This window comes from Pseudopipra pipra, chromosome 18 (assembly GCF_036250125.1).
Source record: "Pseudopipra pipra isolate bDixPip1 chromosome 18, bDixPip1.hap1, whole genome shotgun sequence".
In the NCBI taxonomy this organism is placed as follows: domain Eukaryota; kingdom Metazoa; phylum Chordata; class Aves; order Passeriformes; family Pipridae; genus Pseudopipra; species Pseudopipra pipra.
In genome coordinates, this window is record NC_087566.1 from 8,153,173 (window position 1) to 8,170,558 (window position 17,386).

Here is a 17,386-nt window from a genome sequence, read left to right on the forward strand (position 1 = left end):
CTGTCCATGTATGAACTGACAGCCAAAGCCTCCCAGCTGCTTTCTGACTCTGATTTCTCACCTGGGCTGATCCAAGAGGTATCCTGAAATCAGAAAGTTATGAAAGAAGCTGACAGAAATTAAAGGAAATTTATCTGCCTGCCCTGCTCAGGTATCAGGGTGATGGTGGCAGTCAAAATCTGCCCTGCTTAGACAGCAAGGCTTCCTAGATTGGAAAATCCAGACCTTTCTCTTCCAAGCTCCTCCTTCCTCACTGAACCACCACAGCATTCTGTTTCCATGCAGCCAGGAAGCACAAGGAGAGGAGGAGGGGGGATTGGCTTACAATCTCAAAGCACTGCTGTCCCAGTTCCTGCAGGAACTCCACAGCTGTCAGCTCTCCTCTGGAATACCTCCGGGAGGGACTGTTCTCCCCTCCAGACAGCAGGGCTTGCTGGATGGTGCCAGCTGGAATACAATTCTGGGCCTCCCAGTCTACAGGGTGAGAAGTGAAAAAGCCAGGGAAGAGCATGTAATGGCATCTTCAGAACTGGGAAATCAGCTTGGAACCCTCTGAGGTGGATCCATGGCCCATGAGGATGGATGTGCTGGACTGGGGTGATGGACCCAGCACATAGGGAAGGGTTCGGGCATTCCAAGAACTGCAGCACCTCATCCCTGTTTTGGTGTGGTATCTTTGGAGGGTTCCTAAGGTGCTCAAGGACTGCACCAACCTTGGGTGGTATCAGCTGGTGGCACTACAGGACAGTTTCGTTACCAGGTGGGTTCAGGTTGGGTACTGTCACCTCTACGACTTGTGATGGCACAACAGGTCCCATCCTCATCATCTGGGGTGTCTCATGAGAACCAGGGGAGGGTCAGGTTGGATTTCAGGAAAAGGTTCTTCCCCCAGAGGGTGGCTGAGCACTGAACAGGCTCCCCAGGGAATGATCACGGCCTCAAGGCTGCCAGAGCTCCAGAAGTGTTTGGACAACGCTCTCAGGGACAGGGGGGGATTGTTGGGGTGTCTTGGGCAGGACCAGGGGGTGGACTGGATGATCCTTGGGGGTCCCTCCTAACTGAGGACATCCCATGAGCTCAGGACTGGGAGCACACACCTGTGGCTGTGCTGTGGGGGTCTGGGAGCAGGACCCCGCTCTCCTCAAAGATCACGGCCCTGTAATGGCTCCACCTGGACCCGTGGCACCGGATCAGCCCCCGTGGGAGCTGCTGGATCCTGACACGGAGCAGGGCATGGGCAGAGCTCCTCAGGAACATCCTGAGACACAAGGGGCTCCAGGGAAACTCAGAGCTGGCCTGGTCAGAGGAGAGAGAACAGGGCACAAATAGACAATTAGAGGGGTAAATGTTTATTCATGGAATCGTTAGGACTGGAAGAGACATCAAAAATAAGTCCAATCTCTGACCAAACCCCACCAGTCCCACTAATCCATATGGCAAATTGCCACCTCCACTCGTGTTTTGGATACTCCCAGGGATGGGGACTTGGGGACTCCACCCTGGGCAGCCACTGAGGTATTCATTAATCACGCACACTAATTGCTAATTAGCAATTGGAGCAGGTGGGGCTCCCAGGGAACAGGACAAAAGGAAGCAGCTTCAAGCTGTGCCAGAGGAGGTCCAGGTTGGACATCAGGTAGAATTTCCTTATGGAAAGGGTTGTCAGGCATTGGAAGGGGCTGCCCAGGGAGGTGGTGGAGTCCCCATCCCTTGGAGGTGTCCAAGGAACGCCTGGACGTGGCACTCAGTGCTCTGGTGACAATATGGTGCTGGGCCCCAGGTCGGCCTCGATGCTCCCGGAGCTCTTTCCCACCCCAAATTCCCCGGAATTGTCCCCAGCCCCATCCCCGCCGCCCCTCGGGCTCCCCCGTCTCGCGAGAACATACCCGCCTCTCGCGAGACCCCCCGCGGCCGCTCAGCCCCCGCTCTCGCTCCGCCGGTGCCGGCGCGGCCCCGCCGCCGTGACGTCACGGCGCGGTGACGTCACGCGGCGAGCGGCGCGGCGGAGGCGGAAGCGGCGGCGCCGGTGCCGGGCCCATGAGCGTGTCCCTGGTGGTGATCCGCCTGGAGCTGGCCGGGGCCTCCCCGCTGCCCAAGGCCTTCGCCTACAGCGCGGCCGGTGCGTGCCCGCGGCCCCCGGGGCGCCGCCGCTACCGGGCTTCGCGCCGCCGGCCCAGCCCAACGCCTGGTTTGTCCCCGCAGGTCCGGACATGGCAGCGGAGAGCACCGGCGCGGCCCCCGCCGCCGTGCCCGCCTGCCTGCAGGGGAAGGGCCCCGGGGAGCGCGCGGCCATCCTGCACCAACACCTGGGGCGGCGGGAGATGACCGACGTGATCATCGAGACCATCCGGCCCCGCGCAGGTACCGAGGGGCGCGGGCCGGGGCTGTCCCGGGGCTGTCCCCGTGCTGTCCCGGGGCTGTCCCCGCTGCTGACACCGGTCAGGGGGTGTTGAGAGGGCTGCGGGGTTTGCGGATCTGGAGCCGGCCCGGCAGTTTGGAAAACAAGCAGAGGAGTTCAAGAATGTGCGTTGGGTGCGGGGGCAGAGCTGGTTGTTCCAGGCAAACACTTCCCACTGAGCTCCTCCCGATCCACAACTTCCTCAGGAGGGGCAGCTCCCATCTCTGCTCGGTGTGAGCAGGAACAGGACCCAGGGAAGGGCTGGAGCTGTGTCAGGGGAGGTTTAGGTTGAATCTCAGGAAAAGGTTCTTCCCCCAGAGGGTGGTTGGCACTGAACAGGCTCCCCAGGGCAGTGGGCACAGCCCCAAGGCTGCCAGAGCTCCAGGAATGTTTGGACAATGCTCTGAGGGACAGGGTGGAATTGTTGGGGTGTCCTGGGCAGAACTAGAAGTTGGACTGGATGATCCCTGTGGGTCCCCTCCAGCTCAGGATATTCCCTGATTCACTCCACAGAGGTTTAATTTCTTTCAGGCTGTGCCACAGCTGGCCTCTGTTTCACTCCCCAGCATCACTGGTCCGTAGCAATGAGACCATTTGCTCTGTAAATGTTTAATTTCCCTGGCAGGGAGGGATTTAAGGATGGAAACACCAAGTCTGACACAGATCCAGGGTGCACAGCAGGAGCTCCCACTCCTCCCCTGCTCAGCAAACCTGCCCCAGTTGCTTTGTGCTCATACTGGTGTCTGTTGGAATGTCACTGGGCATGGGACAAACCTCCTCCAGCTCAGTTCTGGGGCTCCCACGAGGTGTTTGTAGCTCTGCAATGTCCTGGGGGGCAGCAGGGATGAGGGGAATCTCGTCCTGCTGCTCCCCAGGGCTGTGATTTGTGTGAACACAGACAGTGCTCAGGGCACAGCAGCACCTCAGTAACCAGGAAACTCTTGGTTTGTGAAAGATGAAGCAAAAGCTGCCGTGGAAGGAAGGAAATCCTCAGAGGCTGCATTTGCTGAGGACAAAACCAAACAGGAGGATCAGAGCAAGGAGCGTGAGGCTGCTCCAGACTCCCCCTCCAAGCAGCTCCCTGACCAGATCTCCTTCTTCAGCGGGAACCCTTCGGTGGAAATCGTCCATGGAATTATGCACCTGTACAAAACAAAGTAAGGATGGATTCCTGGGAAGGGTGAGTCTGTCACCCCGAGGCTGTGGCTCCTGACAGGGATAAACAGGAAGGGTGACTCCTCCTGGGAGGGCACAGGGTGACTGAGGTTAATGGTGGAGCTTGGTGGACCTGTCAGAGCTGTGGGTGACATTGGGGGTGCTGGGAGCCTGTGCTGGGGACTGTAAGAGCATAAGACAAGCACAGATTCCAAAAAGAAATGACATTTGAAAGCAGCTTCCTGAGGGATCCCACAATTTAATCATGATCTCTGGGGCCTTGGTGACAGGCCTGAGGAGCTGCCTGAGGAGCAGGAGGTTTCATCCTGTACTTCAGGGGTTACAATTCCACACCATTCCCCTGTAATTGTGTGAGAACTCCCATTACAGGTCTTCCTGAAAGCCACCAGGAGCCCCCAAATGGGCACTAGAAATAGTAACAAACATTGCTCACTTGTTCTAGGAACAGTGATCCCAGCATCTGGGGCTGTGAACTTCAGCTGCTTTTATAGAGAAACAGTTGTCCAATCATTCCTGGCAATCCCATTGCTGTTGGAGCTGCCCAGTTTAATCCTTGGCTGAAGGATGGCTGTGCCTGTTTCACGTGGGGGCACTGGGTGCTCACCACAACCCCTCTCAACATTTACAAAAGAGAGTTAAGGTTGATAACAGCTCCTGTAGTGACTGCAGCAGTTGGAATGGTGTGTCCAGCTGTGCCCTGCCCCCCCTGAGGTGTCCCTGTTGTGTCCCCAGCAAGATGACCTCCCTGAAGGAGGATGTGCAGCGCAGTGCCATGCTCTGCATCCTCACTGTCCCGGCCACCATGACCAGCCACGACCTCATGAAGTTTGTGGCCTCCTTCTACGAGGTGATTGAGCACATGAAAATCATCAGAGACTCCACCCCAAACCAGTACATGGTGCTGATCAAGTTCAGCTCACAGGTAAGAGCTGGGAGCCCCTTGGCTGGGGAGGTGGCTGTGCTGTCACTGCAGTTGCTGTTCAGGGCGGTTGTGTGGCTTCACTGGCCAGATGTCAGCCAGGATTGCACTCACCCCTGGGGAAACAGCCCTGTCCCCCTTCCCTGAGAATTCCTGGGGCTGCTAAGGTCAGTCCCACACCTGGAGGAGAGTACCTGCCCTGTTCTAGCTGTGATTTTTCTTGGTTTAGTTCTTGCTTTGTCTTGGCAGGATATTTTATAAAAAACAGTCCAGACACAGAGTTCTCTGCTATCTCACAACTTATTCAGAGTGCTGTGTTGTGCTGTGCTGAACAGAAAGGACCCAGCCACTGGGGCTCCCTGTGTTTTAGGAAAGACCTTTCCTGCTTTTCTAAGGAGCTGGGTGGTCTCACAGCTACTGCCAGTGTGGAGAGGACAGTCACCCCCAGACTGAGAGCCCCAGGGGTGCTTTGATACCCAGATAACACTGTTTGCTGCTTACAGGTCTCCTGAACTGAATCCTGGCTTTAAATTCCCCCCTCCAGTTCCTGTGTGGACCCTTCCACTTGTACATTCTCTTCTCCCAAATGCTAATTTCATATTTTGGGGTTCAGGGAGAGGTTTCCCCCATCTGTGGATGCTTCCTGACATGCTTCCCATGCCCCTTGTGCACATGGAATATTTGTGTGAGTTTTGTGCTGATTGAAGTAGTTACAAAGTTTATTTTTGTCTCTTGCTCTACCAAATTACACAGGCAAATATCTAATGCTGTAAATCCCTAAACTTGTGCTCAATTCACCCTAAAATTCCTGTTTCTGAGGAAATTCCTTGGAGCTCTGTTGCCCCCTAATGGCTGTGCCTGCAGGTGACAAAACAAATCTCCAGGGCATTGATGCTGCTGGCTGGAATGACCAGGAATTTGGGAATGTGGCATTCAGCTCATTGCCTCCAATCCTGTGTTGAGAAAGGGTGTGGGGAGTTACTGAGTGAAAAGGGATGATGGATCTGACAGGGTTTGGTTTGGTTCTGCCTCTTTTGCCTGGATTGTGGGTGGTGAAATGGACTCTTTTCCCACAGTTAAACTGTTGCTCCTTTCCCTGTCATCACTGTCCCGCACCGTGTCCCTCTTAAATTTTTGCAGAGACCAAATCTGCTTTACAAATGCCCTGAAATTGCTGACAAGGGGCAAAACAGATGCTGAAGGGAAATCCCTCATTCCTGCTGAATGATCCAATATCAGCACAGCTGTCACTGCCCTAGACTTCATTTTGTGTCTTCCAGTGATGATGCCAAAATGCAGTGCCTGGAGCTGAAATCCCTTCCCTGGTGTTACAGGGCTGGGGGAGGGGAGAAAGGAGGATACAGGAGGTTCCTCCTCCTCTTCCTGGGTTGTGTGAGCTGTGAGTTTTCCCTTTTTAACTGGTTTCCCCTGCTCTGTGCCCAGGCTGATGCCGACAGCTTCTACATGGCCTGCAACGGCCGCCAGTTCAACTCCATCGAGGAGGATGTTTGCCAGCTGGTGTACGTGGAAAGGGCTGAAGTCTTCAAATCAGAAGATGTAAGTTTGGTCTGTTTTTTTCCCTGCACTTCAGAAGATTTTAAGAGGGTGATTTGGACTGGGCAGAACACTGCAAGAACAGCTCAACTGCATCAACCCAAACCCTGCTTCCCGTTCCAGTGTCCTTGGGACAGTTTTTGTGGTGACTCTGTGGGTTTTATGCCTTGTCTCTGACCTAAACCTGCCTTGTGTTTTCATTTAGTGAGCCCCCAGAGCACAATGGGGCTGGTGGCACATGCAGCACCTTCACTGAGCCCATGCTGTGCAGAGGAACCCGGCTGTGGGCTGTTGAATGTTGGGGATCACTTTATTTCAAATAAATTTTCACCCCCTGTGTGTCGTGTTTCTGATCCCTGGTGCCAGCAAGAGAGAAGTTGGGCTTAGTTGCTGGTGCTGGGCAGGTGCTGAGCAGTCTGTTGTTGCCTTGCAGGGGGCCAGCCTGCCCGTGATGGACCTCACAGAGCTGCCCAAGTGCACCGTGTGCCTGGAGAGGATGGACGAGTCCGTGAACGGGATCCTGACCACGCTGTGCAACCACAGCTTCCACAGCCAGTGTCTGCAGCGCTGGGAGGACACCACGTAAGGGGCTTTGCTTCATTCCCACACCCAAACCCTGCTCTGAGTGTGGTGGGTTTGTGCTGACAAGGCACTGCTTATCACAGTGGGGGCAGGAATTACTGCAAGGCCTGATGCTCTTGTTTTCCCATTAAGAGACTCCCAGAGAGGAATCTCCTTGCCAAAAGTAATTGAACAATGATTCCCAGGGGCCTCACTGCTGAGGCAGGGAGGGAGTTGTAGAGTAATGCTGATTATTTCAAAATACAGGCTAAAAGTGCTGGGGTAAACAGCACTGAGTGCACACACAGCCCTCTTCACTCAGCCTTGTCAGTTCAGTTATCCCTAAAAAAGATGGATCTGCCCACCTGCCTGGAGGTGAGGGGCCCTTTGGGCAGCCCTGCAGGCTTCTCTCCTGCCTGGATGCTGGGAGGGGAGGAGGAGGAGGTGGGCAAGAGCAGGTGTGCAGGGGGACAGGACTGGGAAGGGGAAGGCAGGGAAGGAAGGAATGATGACAAGGTCACTCAGTAAATCAGGCAGGGGAGGCTCCACACAGGCTGTTGTTCCAGGTGGGTGTGGGATGAGGGATGGGGGGCCTGCCCTGCATGTGGAGACCCTCCATTGCACTGGGCAGTGCTGGGGGTCAGACCTGAGTCTGTCCTTAAAGCAGCTCCTCTTGCTGCCTTAACCCTTCCCTGTTCGTGCTCCCACCAGCCCTTCCATCCCTGGGGAGGGGATTTCAGCATTCCTGGAGCCCCCGACTGGCACCCAGTCAGCTGCTCTGGGTTGGACATGTTATGCATTCCTCTGGACACTGTTTGCTGCATGTCAGGCAGTCACAGCTACTGCAGCAGGAGGCTGCACATCTTCCCTGTACCTGCTTTGTCCCTGGGACCCTGATGCTGGATTCTCTGATGGAGTGTGAGGAAGATTTTAGCTCTCTGTCCATCACTCGTGAGCCAAAGCACCAGAACCCCAGTGTCATTGATCAGATGTGTAGCTGTGCTTTGCTCATAAATCAAAACCAGTTTAAATTTGAAGCAATGGAGCTTAGCCAGTGCAGGGGCAAGATCCAAAATAGCACTTAAACATGTAATATACAATTTAAGCAGAACTTACGCTCCCCATCTCAAAGAACCATAAAGGAAAATCCCTGTCCTTGCTCAGGCGCCACAGAGGCTGTAAATGCCTGAATTTGTACAGAAAGCTGACTGCAATCCAGTTGTCTCCTCCCTGGAATAGTTCTGTGGCTTATCCAGCAGCTAATGAAAAATACATAAACAGTCCTGGCAGCAGATGTAGCCTCAGCTGCCCCGAGCTGAGCTGAGCTGAGCTGCTGGTGCTCTGGGTCTGGACAGGCTCCTTCTGCTCTTGGGTGTTCTGGCAGCACTGAGGTACTTCCAAAAGGGATGAGAGACCTCTTGAATCTCTGGTGGATCCAAAAGGAATGCCTGCTGCTGATACCTTTAGGTACAGTTATGGGGTGTTCTGCCTGGGAAGGCTAAGACCAAAACCCTTGGGTTGGGATGGAACTGAGGCATCTCCTCAGGGTTGTTTAAGCACAAAGGTGTGTTTGCAGTGTTGCTTGGCTGTTCTCAGCAGTGTGTAGCTACAACACCCTTCCTCAGCGGTGTGTAGCTACCACATGCTCGTGTTTGCAGATGTTCTTTATGGTTGGACTGCAGCTAAGCCAGATCCAGCTGAACCTGTGAAATGGCTTTGGGAGAACTGTTCTTTGTGCTTCTGTCGCTCAGCAGCCTAATAGCAGTGACCTTGTGTGGAATGGAGGTCAATTTGAGTGGGTAAATGTGAACTGAGAGATGGAGGATACAGGGAGCATCTCGCTGCACCAGGCATTCCCTGGAGCTCTCTGGCTCTGTTTAATTACTGGAAGATGAGGATGGAGCAAACTGTGTCTCATCACAGTGCTTTATTGCCCCCCAGGTGCCCTGTCTGCAGGTACTGCCAGACACCAGAGCCCGTGGAAGAGAACAAGTGCTTTGAGTGTGGAGTTCAAGAAGTAAGTAGGTGGGTGGATGGTGAGTGAGATCTAGACTAGATCTGACTGCACAGCTGCTTGGGCTGCTTTGGGGGGTAATTCTGTGGCTAATTTTACCAGTCAGGGGGGTATCAGCTTTCCTTTTGAGTTGGAATCGGTGCTAGGAAGGGATGTTACCTCACAGGTTTCCTGTTTGGACAAATCATTCTGATTCTTAGAAAGATCAGCACATCAACTGATCAGAGTGTGTGTGATGGGTGTGACAGCAGGGAGCTAAAGTGACCCTGAGCATGGTGAGCCCTTCTGGTCTGTGCCTTCAGAGCTTGCCTTGCTGAGCCTGCTGAGGTGCCTCGTTCCTTAGTCAAGGCCACTCTTCCATCCAGGTGGTGATTTACCAACGTGCCCAGCACCTGCAGGGTGGCCCATTGGAATGCCTTGGATTTTGGGCTGGGAATGGGTAGTTTCCCCCTCAGCCTTTGTATTTTCAGACTCTCACAACAGGGATGGGTGAAGCTTCATTTTATTGTAGAGATTTATTGCTACTCCCATGAAAAAAATCTTGTCTCCAGTGAGCAAGGACCCCCTTCTCTTTGGCCTTCCAGAGGAGCAGGAAAGGGAAAGCAAACCCTGCTGGTTCCCTGAGGAAGGGACTGCACAGCACCAGCAGGGCAGCAGGGTGGGATCACACTTTCCCAAGGTGCCCCAGGTGACAGTGCTGTACCCACAGAGCTTTCTCTGTGTTGGCAGAACCTGTGGATCTGTCTGATCTGTGGGCACATCGGCTGCGGGCGCTACGTGAGCCGACACGCCTACAAGCACTTCGAGGAGACCCAGCACACCTACGCCATGCAGCTCACCAACCACAGGGTCTGGGACTACGCTGGAGGTGAGAGCTCCCCGTCCCTCCTGCAGGGTCACCTGGCTTGGGAACAGCTCTTGGAACCCCTTAGGAAGAGGAGTTGAGGCAGAGTTTGCCTGGAGATGAAGGAGTTTGTGTCTGCACTAATCCCTGTCTTTTGGAAGCATCCATCTCTGCTCTTATAGCAGCTTTAGTGGGTCTGGAGCAGATGGAGGAGGGAGAACATGACTGGAATGTATTTGTCACTCCCTTTCCATCCGTTTTCCCCGAGGTGTGGGAATGGGCTGTGGGAATAAATACCCTGTGAGGTGTCTAGGAGAAGTCTGCTAAAGAACCTGCCATGTGAGGTTGGCTCTGTGCCTCCCCGAGGTGCTGGTGCAGAGCCTGGGGGGTTAATTGTTCTGCAGGACTGGGGGCAGCCTGGGTGCCCCTCAGCTCCAAGTGCTTGGATTTTCTCTCCTCAGACAACTACGTCCATCGGCTGGTGGCCAGTAAAACTGACGGGAAGATCGTTCAGTACGAGTGTGAGGGGGACATGTGCCAGGAGGAGAAAATTGATGCCTTACAATTAGAGGTAAATATTTTGACATGTTGGGCTCTATGTGGGGAAGTGTTTCAAACCCTGACATGACCACGGTTCAATCCCATCAGCTTACACAGCAGACCTGCTCCCTGCCTGTAGGGAATCATCTCCAGCCAGGAGCAGGAATGGCTTTACTGCTTTTTTTTCTTCCTTTTTATTTATTTATTTTTTTTTTTTAAACCTTCCCTGGCTCTGCAGAGCCGATGCAGCGCCGTGTGAGCTGCAGTGTTGTCCTGTGGTCACTGGATTGAAGATGAGCTGGTTGTGCTGCTGCAAACACTCAGGTCACTGGAGGGAGAAATGGGTCTGAGTCACCCTCCAGACCCTTCCCAGTGGATCTGTGACCAGGGTTCAGAGCCAGGATCTGTCAGTAAGAGCAGCTTAGCTCCTAGACTGAACCAGGCTGTAGGAATCGTTGGCCAGCAAAGCTGACAGGCTTGTCTGACACCAGCCATGTTCTGTTCCCTCCTCTCGAACAGATAATGATTTATTTATTTTCAGTACCTGTCGCCCAGCTTCTCTCCTAACTAAAGGAGAAATCCCTGCTTCACTGAGCAGACGCTGCAGCACCATTTCAGCCGCATTAGACACGAGGGGATGTGAGGAGGAACAGCCCACAGGGACCAGACTTGAGCAGCTCATTGCTCAGATAAATATTTGGTTGCTTTTCCGTGAATTTTCTGACTAACACTCAGATGCTAAACCAGCTAATTTTAACCCTTTCTTCTGGGAGGTTGTTGCTTAAAGCATGTAAGATCTCTCTGTCCCATGAGATCTAAATATTTGAGAGAGAATGAATTTGGCAGTGTATGTTGGCACTCAGAAATTACTGAGAGTGATCAAGGCTTTGTGCATGTTTAATTCTGCAGTGAATGGCTAATTTGGTGCTTATTAGCCTTCTCATAACTCATTTGCAGAACCAGCAGGGAAGAGATGGGATGGAAGGCATCTATCCTCATTCAGATGCCAAATGACATTGGAATGGGCCATCCATTTAGAGAATTGTGAATAGTTACACAGAGCTGAGGGTGCTTTCCCAGAGACCTTTTTACAGGGAAGCTGGGCATGTGCATTGACCCTTCTGCCTTGGATTTGGGGCTGTGAATGGGAACTCTGCCCCTCAGCCTTTGGGATCTCAGACTCTCGTGACAGGGATGAGTGAAGCTTCATTTTCTTGTAGAGATTGCTGCTCCCACGAAAACAAGCTGTCTCCTCTTTCAAAAGTTCTTGTTGGGTTCAGCTCAGCAGAACTTTCACTTGATCCTTGTGCTCTGAAGGCTTTCCTTGATTTCAAAAACCAAGTGATTTGATTCCAAAATCAAACTGGTGAAACATGTCAGATGGAGGTGCAGTTGGGATGTGTGTCCAGAACCTTCTCTCTGCTCAGTTTCATCTGATTAAATTGATTTGGATTTTGGAGCCCTCTGGGCTCCCTGATCAGCACAGCCCCCCTGACCGCTCTGTGTCTCTCCTGTGTTTGTAGTATTCCTATTTGCTGACGAGCCAGCTGGAATCCCAGCGGATCTATTGGGAAAACAAGATTGTCCGGATAGAGAAGGACACGGCTGAAGAGGTGAGCTCTGCCCTGGGCAAGTGTGCAGGGCCCTGGACACTGGGAAATGGGAGAGAGAAGGAGCTGGTGGGTCCGTGGTGTGTGACGTGGCCTCGTGCAGCCTGTTCCGCTCCCAGCTGGGAAAATTGGCTCCGGGATGTGTCTGTCCCTTCTCTGGCTGCTCACATCCAGCAATTTGCTGCTCAGTGGTGCAGAAGCAGGTAGATTGCACCGAGATTGAAGGGTGATTTAAATGTGCTGCTGGTGAAACTGCAGCAGAGGGGAGGGCAGCCCGTGGTGCTGCAGGATCCCGGGCTGCCGGTGCCATCCGTCTCCCTGACACGGCTCTCCGGGGAAGGTTGGTGTAGCAGAGACAATATGACTTTAATTTGCTCGGCTGCAGGAGGTGGGAGCTGTCTCTCTGCTCCAAATGCATATTGATTTGCCCTTTCTTTTTGATCCCCTCTCTCTCCTCCTCACCCTTTGGGAAAAGTTCAGTCTCCTCCTATAAAGCATCCTGGAGGCAGGACTGCTTCAAAATGTCACCGGCAAAAATCCAGGGAGGATATTTTACTGCTTTTTCACTCTACATAGATCCTTTGAAGTAGGTTTAAAGTGATTCAGGATTTAGAACTGAGTCCTTAACTTAACTTTCCACATGACTTCTAATTAACCATTTAGTACCTGCAGTGAAATAAACATAGAAATTGTGACCATTGAAATAGTGGTCACTGACCTTGTCCTAAAGAACAGTCCCAGGAATCTCAAGGAGAACCTTTATAGAAGGAAAATATATATCAAAAATAATCTTGCACAGGACCAAGAAACATGATCCACAAAGAAATTCAAAGTGAAATGACTGTGATCCATTCCCCAAATGTGGTTTCACATTTAAAGATCCCAACAATGTTATTCATGGCACTTGCTCCGTGTAAGTCTTGTCTGGATTGGTGCCACCATGCAGTGTATTCCATTATCAGTGCTCAGGCTACTTCCCCAAATTACCCATCAGCTGCACAAACATTCCCTGATTAGGGCTGGAAGGCTTAAAACCTGCTCTGCATCTACTGTGGCACCAGTGGCAGCACCATGTGTGCAGACACTGAGATGTGTCCACATTGCTCCTTCAGGAAAGCATTTTTCCTTTAAATTCCTGCCTCCACTACACCACTGATATGGGGGAATCAAGCATTCCTGACTCTAAATCTCCTGTAAGTCTCATGCTGGGGGTTTGACACGCTCAGTGCTGCACCTGGACAAGGAGAGCTTGGCTTTCTCCCACAGCAGCGCCTGGAGTGGGGCAGCAGAGGAAGAGGAAGCCGAGGAAGGAGTGTTTGTGTTTGTGTTTTGCATGAGTAAGATATTGGTGTCAGTGGGTCACTGCCTTATGACAGCACTGCTGAGTCAGTGCTGAGCAGGGGAGCCTGTTCATCTTCTCACTTTGACCACACTTCCTTGAGGTTTGGTTTAAAATGAGCAAAAACCCAGCCTTGTAACACCTTAAGGTGGAAATGTGAGTTTGCTGCTGGAGCCAGAAACAGGAGCGAATGGCTGAAGGAATGACTGCTGCAGGCAGGGAGAAGTTAAGGATCTGCTGCAGCTTTTGTGTGATCCTGGCACAGCTCTCAGCCCGAGTTGCTGCTCTGTGTGAGCAGCTTCCACGGCAACGTGGTTCCTTGTCTGTGCTACGAGTGTGACACGGGGGTCTCCAGCAGAACAAAGCCCGGACTCAGAGCTTCCCTTACCTGGGGAGAGGAATGGGCTGAAGTCTGGAAACCACTCCAGAAAACTGAGTGTCCTGACGAAAGTGCAGCGGACTTTGAGCTGGTTGAAATGCCTGTGTTTGTTTTTACAGATTAACAACATGAAGACCAAATTTAAAGAGACCATTGAGAAGTGTGACAGTCTGGAACAGCGGCTCAATGACTTGCTCAAAGAAAAGCAGTCTGTGGAGAGGAAGTGGGTACCGCTGCCAGGTTCAGTTCCATGCAGCCATTAAAGTGCTGCACACTGACATCCAAAAAGGAATCCTGCTATTCCTGGGCAATTCTGAGCTGTTTAAGCTGGAATACTGAGAACATGGCTTGCTTTAAAAAAAGCTCTCATTTCTGTAGGTGTTCCCAAAGGGGAAGTGCCTGTTTGGTGAGCAGCTTTGGGGTTCTCAGCTCCTTTTACACACTCTGCATATTTAGCACTCAGGGATCTTTCCTCTCCCTGCTCCAGGGATCATTCCTCCCCCTGCTCTGAGGTAGATGCCAGCCTGTCCTGCCATTGGCAGATACATCCAAAGGGATGAGAGGCAGCTCAGCAGAGGCACCACCCAGCACAGAGGAAAATGGAGATCTTGGGAATTGCCCAGGGGAAAGATGTTAAGCACAGGGACTGGGATCCACGTGCTCCAGCAGACTGGGTGGGACTGTGTGCCCTGTTCCTCCCAACCTGTCCAGCAGCCCTGGCTGGAGCAGGGAGCCCAGGCCAGGGAGATGGGTCAGTGCAGCTCACCTTGCTGGGTGGGAAGGGGTTGCTGTATGATGCCAGCTAACTTCCAGGGTAAAAGCAGTGAGCTGTTGGGAGCAGAAAGTCTGTGAATCATGAGGCTACTGATATCCCTTTGGGAGCATCTCGCTTCCAAGTGAAGTGGCATCTTCAGGGTCTTGGAGTGTGGAGGAGCCAGTGTCTGGGGGTCCCTGACTACCCTCAGCTCTCTCAGGGTCCTGTGTAATCTCTGTGCCCTTTTTGGGACCTGTTCCAAAAGCTGCAGGTGTGTGCTCAAGGTTAGTCCCATCTCTCAAACATCTCACTGTTGGCATTTGTCATGAGGTGGAATTGCCTGACTCCCAAGAGAAGGGATAACTCCTGAGTTATGCAGTTAAGGAAGGAATTCTGCCTCACAGCATCCTGTTCCATGTACAGGTAACACACTGGTGCTGCACAGAAAATCCTGGGGGCATGTCAGAGTCTTGCATTGCCTCCCCTTGCCCATCTTTGCCAGAAAACCAAATTGCAGGTGGTCTCAGGGGGACTGGGGGCAGTTGCCCAGTACAAAGGCTGCAGTGGAGTTTGGCCTGGGAGTGCTGCTGTTCTGACTTGTGCTTCTCCCTGCAAGGTGTTCCCAGCTGAACAACAAAGTGGCAAAGCTCTCCAACGAGCTGAAGGAGGAGCAGGAGCTGAACAAGTGCTTGAGAGCAAACCAGGCCTTGCTGCAGAACAAACTGAAGGAGGAGGAGAGAGTGTTAAAGGAGACCTGTGAGCAGAAGGACCTGCAGATCTCTGAGATCCAGGAGCAGCTGCGGGATGTCATGTTCTACCTGGAGACACAACAGAAGATCAACCACCTCCCAGCCGAGACCCGGCAGGAGATCCAGGAGGGACAGATCAACATCGCAGTGGCATCTTCTGCCAGCTCCTCCACGGCAGGCACAGGCAAACCTTCCTCCAGGAGAGGCCGTGGCAAGAGGGGGAAATGAGCCTGGGAAGCTCTGCTCCCACCCTGGAACTGGCCGTGCCGGCGCAGGCCTGGCTCACCTCGGGACTCCGGCTGGGAACGCCCAGCCCACTAAAGCTCAGCTAGAAATTGTCTTCAGAGCTGCTCATAAAACTGGCTGCCAGTCAGTGGAGGTGTCTGTGGTATTTAAAAGCATTTCACTGCACTATTTAGCTGTTTTTAGGCAGATCTTGATGACCATTTTGCCTTCCTACCTTTTCAGAGCCCCTCCTGTCATGCATTTGACTTCCTTGGAGAAGGTTTTGGGGTGGAGGGTGTGTCCATGTCAAACATCCCATTCCCTGCAGGGATGCTGTAGAGTAGGCTCAGCCCAGTGTGTAAGGCTTCTCCAGTTCTTCTCCTGGATTAAAAGTATTCTCAATTAAGAAATTATTTAATAAACAGTGTAAATTAGACTATATACATCTCCTTTTTGTATGTGCAGTCCTGGCACTGCAGAACTGCTAGTGCAGGAGTAGAACTGTAGTTTGGAAATAAAAAGTGAGGTGTGGAAAATAAACCATCTTAGTGGTGTAAGAAACCAGGTGAGTCCTAAAGGCTCGTGATCTGGGAAATTAAATGCTTTAAGGGACTCTGCTATGATCTCTTTCTTCATTTTACAGGTGGCCTTTGAGAGGCCAGTGCTTGCTGTGCTGCCTTTGGGGCAGAAAGGGTGGAAGTTTTGTGTTCTGGACGCTGTTTAATATTATTTTATAGGTATTTCTACAAATTAAATAGAGTCGTCTGTGAAGATGGGAACATGCTCCCAGCATTCCAGCCCTCCTGGAGCAGGGGGTGTGTCCCCTCACTGAGCTGCACTGGGGATGCTGGTACGAGCTCCAGAGCTGTTACCCTCGAAACCAGGTGAGGAGAGGGATGAGCTCAGCCTTTTACAGACTCTCTTCCCACATTCCTGTAGCTGCCAGGCCGGGTCTGTGGGAGAGCTGGATGTGCTGCCCACCACTGGACCCTTGCTGTGAGCTGCAGCTGCTGTTCCCAGTTCCTCTGATCCTGCTCCAAAACGTGGCACTGTCCAAAATCTCAGCTGGCAGAACTCCCATGTCGCTTGCCCCGAAGGTAGGCAGGTCCTGTAAGGGGAATTTGTGGACAAACCTCTTTTGCTTTGGTTTTTTGTTGGTTTTCACTTAGATTCTCAGATTGGATGCTCTGGGGTGGGCAGTTTTCCCCTGGCTGGAGAAGTGACTGTCCTGGTGGTTGTTGTGCTCAGAATGGGAGCGTTTAAAGGCTGATCTGTTGTTAGAGATGGCAGGGGAGTCCCACAGTTGTCTTTCCAGCCCATAGGATGATCCCTGTCCGTTGGAACAATCATGATCTTAGTCTGGGACACCGGCTGGCTGACCAGCTCCAGCCTAGACCCATGAAACAGCCAGTCCTTTATTGCTGGAGGTGGTTCCTTTTTTGGCCAGTTGAAAGGGATGAGTTACAATCAGTGGAATGACTTGGGAAAGGCGGGTCGTTACAATCCACTTCCTGACTGGATGGACTGGAAGAGTGGACTGTCACTGGAAATTTGGGGCACGTGTTAGTGCAGTCATGGCATCCACTGCTTGGGTCTGGAGATCTGCCCCAACCACCTGGAATTTGGACCTTTTCTAACTTTGTAGCATGAATGTACACTCACTTTTCCGTGTGTGGATTGTACAACCAGGCCTCTGCCTTCTGTAAATGACTCTAAGGACCGAGAGATGTACAGCACGGCTTGCTCTCCTAGAGAAACTATTTTATTTAAGATATATTTTTACACCATTAAGATCCTCTGACCTTTTGCTGAAGGCTTGCTTTGTGTAGAACACTAAGATGCTGTACTGTATCTTGGAATTCCTTTTCAAAAAATGTGATGGAAAATTAAACCAGTGTGCAGTTCTTTGTGTGCGTTTGACTGGAAGGGGAGGGAGGAGAAGGCAGGGAGGACAACAAAACATGCAACTTGTTATTTTTGAAGTCTTCTGGTTTTTAACTCGAAGGCAAAGCTGTCCAAACGAGCTCTGTGTCATCTTTGGGCTGGGGAAGTTGGGCTCAGCTGAGCTGATCTGAGCAGATAAGGCAGAGCAATTATCCCTGGGCAGCTCATGCAGAAAAAGCAAGAATTGTTGAATACTTTGTGTTAAACCAAATTACTCTCAGTCCTCGAGTCCCCGCCAGCTTCTCCTACAGTCATCCCAGGTGACAGGACAACCTGCAGTGTCTCTCTGGGTGTTTAGTCGCTGCTGCAGATCAATGGGCTCCCCCAGGCTCCTGCTTCTGTGAGACTTCCCACAAGAAAGTGGGGCTTGTGGTGAAGGG

The 17,386-nt window shown here is 52.2% G+C and overlaps 2 protein-coding genes across 4 annotated transcripts in view; one reads left to right on the top strand and one right to left on the bottom strand.

Annotated features, from left to right (window-relative positions):
* The window catches only part of ACAD10 (acyl-CoA dehydrogenase family member 10), a 12,869-nt gene extending 10,881 nt beyond the window's left edge, over positions 1-1,988 (bottom strand). For all 3 annotated transcript variants that reach the window (XM_064674975.1, XM_064674974.1, XM_064674973.1), the window contains exons 1-3: positions 1,887-1,988; positions 1,098-1,296; positions 326-474 (exon numbers count right to left, since the gene is read on the bottom strand). In XM_064674975.1, the coding sequence (XP_064531045.1) occupies positions 326-474; positions 1,098-1,257 (309 nt within the window). In that variant the 5' untranslated portion in view covers positions 1,258-1,296; positions 1,887-1,988. The remainder of the gene's footprint in view (positions 1-325; positions 475-1,097; positions 1,297-1,886) is intronic.
* Positions 1,988-16,953, top strand: BRAP (BRCA1 associated protein). The gene is made up of 12 exons (XM_064674976.1): positions 1,988-2,119; positions 2,203-2,361; positions 3,354-3,555; positions 4,307-4,496; positions 5,937-6,050; positions 6,481-6,629; positions 8,550-8,625; positions 9,352-9,490; positions 9,928-10,037; positions 11,530-11,619; positions 13,454-13,557; positions 14,705-16,953. The coding sequence occupies exons 1-12, from the start codon at positions 2,038-2,040 to the stop codon at positions 15,063-15,065; spliced, it is 1,776 nt and encodes a 591-aa protein (XP_064531046.1). The 5' UTR covers positions 1,988-2,037; the 3' UTR covers positions 15,066-16,953.
* The last annotated feature ends 433 nt before the right edge of the window (positions 16,954-17,386 follow it).

Coding starts and splice junctions, on each gene's coding strand:
- BRAP (XM_064674976.1), top strand. CDS start 2,038: ATGAGCGTGTCCCTGGTGGTGATCCGCCTGGAGCTGGCCGGGGCCTCC. Junction 4,497..5,936: donor TGATCAAGTTCAGCTCACAG/GTAAGAGCTGGG, acceptor CTCTGTGCCCAG/GCTGATGCCGACAGCTTCTA. Junction 9,491..9,927: donor GGTCTGGGACTACGCTGGAG/GTGAGAGCTCCC, acceptor TTCTCTCCTCAG/ACAACTACGTCCATCGGCTG.